Source organism: Poecilia reticulata, linkage group LG1 (genome assembly GCF_000633615.1).
Source record: "Poecilia reticulata strain Guanapo linkage group LG1, Guppy_female_1.0+MT, whole genome shotgun sequence".
Taxonomy (NCBI): Eukaryota; Metazoa; Chordata; class Actinopteri; order Cyprinodontiformes; family Poeciliidae; genus Poecilia; species Poecilia reticulata.
The window spans coordinates 33319997-33326283 of NC_024331.1; the positions used below are offsets into that span (position 1 = coordinate 33319997).

A 6287-nucleotide genomic window follows, 5' to 3' on the forward strand; every position below is an offset into this window, starting at 1 on the left:
AGGAATCAGAACACCGATCGGGAACCAATAAACCGATCGGGAATCAGAACACCGATCGGGAACCAATAAACCGATCGGGAACCAGAACACCGATCAGGAACCAATAAATCGATCAGGAACCAATAAACCGATCGGGAACCAGAACACCGATCAGGAACCAGAACACCGATCAGGAACCAATAAACCGATCAGGAACCAGAACCCCAGTGTGTCCATCCGGCCAGTTTGACCTCAGAAAGGAGACGGACTGAAGCCTCTTTCTGAATGACAGTTTCATGGTTTTAAAAGACGAAGATGAAACTGTTTGGACACAATTGGAGTAAAAATGTTTCCAAACATGACATAAGCTAATGATGAGCATGGTGGTGGCAGCATCATGCTGAGGATCTGATGCTTCCAGAAGCTGCTGTTTAGACACGGTTTTATGTTCCAGGAGGAAAAGAAACTGAAACACATCCGGACCAGGAAACGCAAGAAACCTGGAATAATTGATCATATTGGCAAATCCTAATATGACCTAATCAAGTATTATTGGTATTGATGTTGGTTTCAAACAAACAGTAAATTCAGATGGAAAGTCGTCCAACCAGCGACTGGAAACATTCATGAATTCATTATTTCTTCAGTGGTTTTGTGGCAACGTTTCTTTTGTTCTGCTGCTTTGTGTGAATGTTGAGCTGCTGATGTGACAAACGGCTGCTGGTCTGAAGAATCAGATTTAAAAAGTTTAGATGCAAAAACACAAACCGTGAAGTGAAAGCAGCTCCAGTGTTGAGGCTCTGATGATAAAACGTTTAGTTTTATATTCTGAATGTCAAAATATCTGATGTTTTACCAGATTTTATAAATTATAATGTTTATTAAACAAAACTCTGAGTCATTCATTATAACATTTCATCATATTCAGCAGCTTTAATTACCTCCAGTTTTAATTACTGCTGAGTATTATTGAAGCATAAACCGATCATTAATGTATCGGTTATTGATCTGATATTGATCAGGCTGCTGGAAACGAGACAACATGATGAGTCTGCAGATGATTAAACTGTTTACCTGAAAAATGACTGATATTAAACATGATGTCAAATAATAATAGTAAATAATTAATAATGACAGTAAAATATTGATAAAGCAGAATTGTGTATTGAACGATGATGTCACTGGGCTCGGTTCGGTCCAGAACCCGGCGCTGACGGACCAGCAGAACCTCGGAGGCTGAAACATGGAAAGAATTTGTTTACCTGGCAGGAGAAAATAAACGAATCTCTAAACTAAAAGGTTGTTTTTCATGTTAAAGACAAACAAAGATTAATATAAAACAAATACAAACAATAAGTAAAAACAGAGGAAATCAGTGACATCATTGATCAATACCAATAAATCGACATATATCAGATTTAGATGTATTTATTTAGAATTTTGAGCTTTTATTTTGATTCTGTAACAAAATCCAGTGAATCGATTTTAGTTGTTTTTTGTTTCTTTGTTGTTTTTTTAGTTGACTTGGATGTAAATGAAACTGTAAAATGTGATGCTGGTAAAAAAATCGTGTCGTCTTTAAACAAACCGATAAATCATGACGAATCCGGTGAAACCATGAAGGTCAAAGGTCAAAGGTCGATAAATCGTCCCAGAAATTAAGATGAAGGAAAATATGTATCGCTATTTGTTTTTAAGTCACATAAAAATAATGGCATAAAAATGAAAAAACAGATTTTCAAAGATCAATAAACTTTAAATTCTAATAAACTTTTAACACTGAAACTAGAAAACATTTAAAACAACAAATAAAATAAAACCTTTAACCCAAAACACCAGACGGAAACTTTTATCATCCAACTACGAGGAAAACGGTAAAAACAATAAATCATCTCATTTTAATTCATCATTGATTGATTGATTGATTGATTGATTGATTGATTGATTATTGCGACAGGTCTCATGGTCGGTTTTAGATGATAAGATTACAGCGATGTCAGATTAATCTGCTGACGGTTTTGACCAGATTATCAGGATGAACGATAATCCAGGTTCTTCTTCTGCTTCCAGTCCCTGGATGACGACTGTACGCTGGAGGAAGAGGACGATGGGCTGATCGAGGACGAAGACGAGATCGACCAGTTCAATGACGACACGTTTGGAGCCGGCGCCATCGGTGAGCAGGCGCCGCTTTCTTCTTCTCCTCCTCCTAATCTGTTCTGGGATTAAAGCTGCTCTGTGTCTCCAGATGACGACTGGCAGGAGGAGCACAAGCGCCTGGCGGAGCTGGATGAGCGGGACGGGCTGGGCGCCGGGCGGGGCCTGGGGGGCGGAGACTCCTCCCCAGGCCCCGCCCCCGCCGCCGCGGGTCGGCTGCCTCCGCTCGGCTTCTCCTCTGGGCCGCCGGGTCAAGGTGGGTTTGGACCGCCGGCGTTCCTGAGAGCGGTCCGCTCCGGGTTCTGATGCGTTCCCGTCTGTCTGTCTCTGCAGACGAGCGGTCGGGAGGCGGCGACCTGGCCGAGTCTCTGGCCCGCTTCATTCTGGACGCCGACCCGGCCATCGCCGGCGTCGGAGCGGCAGAGAGGCCCGGTCCGGCTCCCGGGTCGGCCGGGCCGGTTCTGTCCACGCTGCGGGGCCCGGACCAGCCCAGAGTCCTGCAGCAGCCCGCCTCCATCCCCCCCAAACACCAGCTGCCCCCCGGACCCCCCGCCTCAGGTGAGCAGGTCACCTGCTGACGTGTCACTTCCTGTCTGGACGCTGTCTGAGCTGAGATGTTTGTCCCGCAGGCCTGGCCGCCKCCTCCGTGCTCAGCTACCAGCAGCAGCAGCACCTCCTGCGCAGAGGAGCCGCTCCCATGGGCCAGGTCCGTTCCTCGGTTTCCCTCACGCCGAAGTGGAGCAGCATCACCTGAAGCTGCGTTTCCGCTACAAACACGATGCTCTGTGTTCGGCTAACATCGAAAAAACACAATTTCATAATTACAGAGTTTAATACGAAACAACTAAAATCTCACATGAATGAGTTTATTCACAACATTAAACATTAAGGAACAGGCGGCGCCTTCCACTTCCTGTCGTGGTCTTCTTCATGGTTTCCACCAGCAGCAACATCCTGTTGATCACATGACTCATGATGTTTCCATGGAGATTTGCCAAATGAAATCATCGCAGCAGCAGAACCTGCTGATTATCCTTTTGATGAATCAACTTTAGTTCAGGAAACTTCAAATTAACCTCTGAACTCTGTCCAAACTGCGCTTCGTTTTCTACTAAAGGTCAGTTTCACTTTTTGCGTGAAACTCGGTCCAGTGAAGGTTCCGGTTCTGCTCTGCGGTTTGGATCTTTTTCCCGTTTTAGTCGCCGTGTTTCCATCCTCATGTTTCTCATGCTGGTTTTGAAGCGTCGCCTTGGAAACAGTCGATGGAAAGATTCAGTAACTTTCACAGTTTTTACTTGAGGCTGTTAGTTAGCAGGTTTAGGTGAATCGTGGAGGCCGCAGCTGTTTCCTGAGCCGATCCTCCAGGAAGCAGCAGCGTCCTGCTGAAGGTCGCCGTGAAGGTCACCGGATCTGACCTCTAGCTCTAACTTTCCCACTTCGCCTCCACAGATGAACTCTCACAGCATCTGGGACAACAGCATGGGCTTCGGGCCGGTCAGCGTCACGCCGGGACTCATCACACACATGGAGGTGAGAGAAACGCCGTTCTCCTTCCAGAACCCGACCAGAACCAGAACCGGGCCTGAGCTCCATCTTCTGCTCCGTCCTCAGGACAGTCCACTCATGTCCATCATCAAGGAGGTGGGGCTTCCGAAGCGCCCGCCTCAGGGGAGGAGCGACGAAGGTCACGACCTGTCGGAGAGGGCCCCGCCCCCCCGCTCCTCCTCTCCTGTGATTGGCTCTCCTCCGGTGAGGGCGGTGCCTATCGGGACGCCGCCCAAACACGCGCTGAGCCTGAACCATCAGGTGAGCCGCAGCGACGGACAGACAGACAAACCGTAGCGTGTTCCTCTGAGTCTCCAGCTGTGTGTGTGTGTGTGTGTGTGTGTGTGTGTAGATCCACCACCCCACGGCGGTCCATGTCAGAGCCCCGGTCCAGCACCGGTTCCCCGCTCCGTTCCCTGAGCGCCTGTCCCCCAACACGCTGCTCAACTTAGCCGTGAGTCGTCCCGCCTGCTGCCGGTTCTGCTGTCCGGTTCCGGTCCTGATGTGGAGAGCTGACCCGTTGTCTTGGTTCTGACCCGTTGTTTTTTCTTGCTCTGTTCAGAACTCTCCGCTGTGCCGCGGTCCGTTCCCTCCCAGAGTCGGCCCGGTTCTGTCTCAGCTCCAACGGGCTCAGCTGCTCAACTCCCAGGTCGGTACCACAGAATCCAGCCGAACAGGTTTGGTTCCGGGTCCAGGACAGAACCAAGCACTGGTTCTGATCCAGCTTTCATTTCCAGTTCTACCAGAGAACCCCATAAGAACCCGGTTTAAAGGTTCTGACCCACAAACGCAGCATGTTTCCTTTTCTTTGGTTAAGAAAACCATCAGAACCGGGATGATCCGTTCTCTGGTTCTGGTTCTACTCAGAGCTCAGATTTCAGGTTTCTCTGATTCCTTCTGGAACCGTTCAGCTTTTAGTTCTGATCCAGAACCGGATCCTGGAGAATGACGGATCCGGACTAACTTGTGGATCACAGGAAGTTCTGGTTCTGGTCGGTAGGAACATCAGAGTTCAGCCTGAAACCCGATAATTTATCCTCTAACTCAAAGCATTGCTGCAGAACCTGACGATGTTCTGCAGCTTCACCCGGGTCCAGGGTTCTGCTGCTTCCTGGTTGGTCACTTCCTGTTTGTACCTCAGAGTTCTGGCTCCTGATTGGACGGCTTGTTAGTAGCTGCAGCTCTATGAAACGTCCCGCCTCCGTCCACCAGGTGGCGGGTTTTCCTCGCGGCGGCCCCGGCCCCCCCCTGCTGGCCGGCGGCGGGTTCAGGCCCTTCTTCGGGGGCCCCCCTCCTCCTCACGGCCACAGGATGGGCCCCCCGCCGCCCCACGGCCTCCCCAACCACACGCCGCCCATCAGGCACAACACGACGCACCTCCACCCTCAGCACCGCCGCATGCTGACGCAGCGCATGCAGAGCCGCGGCGGGTGAGAGCACGCTAGCTCCGTAGCCTCGTTAGCTGCTTTAGACGCTGCCGTTCTCAGAATCACCTGCTTGTTCTGCAGCGACCGGGTCAGAACCGGGCTGGACCGCCGCAGCCGGGACCCGTACAGCAACCTGATGAGCCAGAAGGAGAAGGAGTGGGTGACCAAGATCCAGATGATGCAGCTGCAGAGCACCGACCCGTACCTGGACGACTACTACTACCAGGTACACCCGCCGGGTCGCATGACCTTTAACCCCAAACGGTTCTGGTCCTGCTCCACTTCGGATCACGGCAGCATGAAGGTCGTGACCTTTCAGTCCGTCTCCGTGTCCATCTGTCTCTCCGTCTCCCTGCAGAACTACTATGAGAAGATGGAGAAGCGTCAGGAGAAGGAGCGAGACAGCAGCAGCAGCAGGAAGGAGCACGCCACCAAGCTCATCACGCCGCAGGTGGCCAAGGTGGAGCACACCTACCGGCCAGGTGAGGGCCAGCAGGGACCGGCCGTGTCCCCTGTCCTCCCCGTCTCCTGACGTCCTGCGTGTCCCTCTGCAGTTCAGTTTGCAGGATCTCTGGGGAAGCTGACGGTGTCCAGCGTCAACAACCCGAGGAAGATGATCGACGCCGTGGTAACGACCCGCTCCGACGACGAGGTCGGTCCAAACGTCCGTCCAGGTGAGGACGTCCCTCCGCTGTGGCCTGTCCTGAGTCCTTCTGTCTGTCCTCCTGCAGGAGAAGAGGGAGAAGCAGGTGTGGAACAAGAGGCGCCAGGTGCTGTACACCGTGGAGAAGGTAGGGGGCGCTGCAGCACACAGACGCTCGGGTCCTCATCGCTTCCTGTAGCGTTTTAACGTGATGATGCAACAAAGACGCTCCAGATTTTACCGTATTAATGTGTCAATAATTAACGTTTACGATCAGATTCAGTTCATTTGAACCAGATTTGATCGTATCCTGCACACCTCGGTGAGAATCAATCAGGAATCAATAAGTTCTGATCAGCTCCATCCCTCAGATGTACAGTTTGCTGCTGGAGGTCCAGGACTTTGAGAAACGCTTCGTCCAAACGCCAGAGGAGGACAGAGACGCCCTGATGGAGCAACACAAGAGCAACACGGAGCAACTGAGCAACTCGCTGCAGGACGGGGACTGGGAGGACAGGTGGGACTGGGGGGACAGG

General features: G+C 51.0%; 1 protein-coding gene across 2 annotated transcripts in view; it reads left to right on the top strand.

Annotated features, from left to right (window-relative positions):
- Positions 1-6287, top strand: part of patl1 (PAT1 homolog 1, processing body mRNA decay factor) — an 11919-nt gene that overhangs the window by 3089 nt on the left and 2543 nt on the right. The window contains exons 2-16 of one of the 2 annotated variants that reach the window (XM_008421795.2): positions 2050-2155; positions 2228-2281; positions 2351-2392; positions 2470-2694; positions 2766-2842; positions 3586-3666; positions 3748-3942; positions 4034-4135; positions 4244-4330; positions 4894-5111; positions 5190-5334; positions 5467-5590; positions 5663-5760; positions 5840-5899; positions 6123-6268. In XM_008421795.2, the coding sequence (XP_008420017.1) occupies positions 2050-2155; positions 2228-2281; positions 2351-2392; positions 2470-2694; positions 2766-2842; positions 3586-3666; positions 3748-3942; positions 4034-4135; positions 4244-4330; positions 4894-5111; positions 5190-5334; positions 5467-5590; positions 5663-5760; positions 5840-5899; positions 6123-6268 (1760 nt within the window). Of the gene's footprint in view, positions 1-2049; positions 2156-2227; positions 2393-2469; positions 2695-2765; positions 2843-3585; positions 3667-3747; positions 3943-4033; positions 4136-4243; positions 4331-4893; positions 5112-5189; positions 5335-5466; positions 5591-5662; positions 5761-5839; positions 5900-6122; positions 6269-6287 lie in introns of both variants that reach the window. The other variant, XM_008421786.2, reaches the window with a different exon arrangement.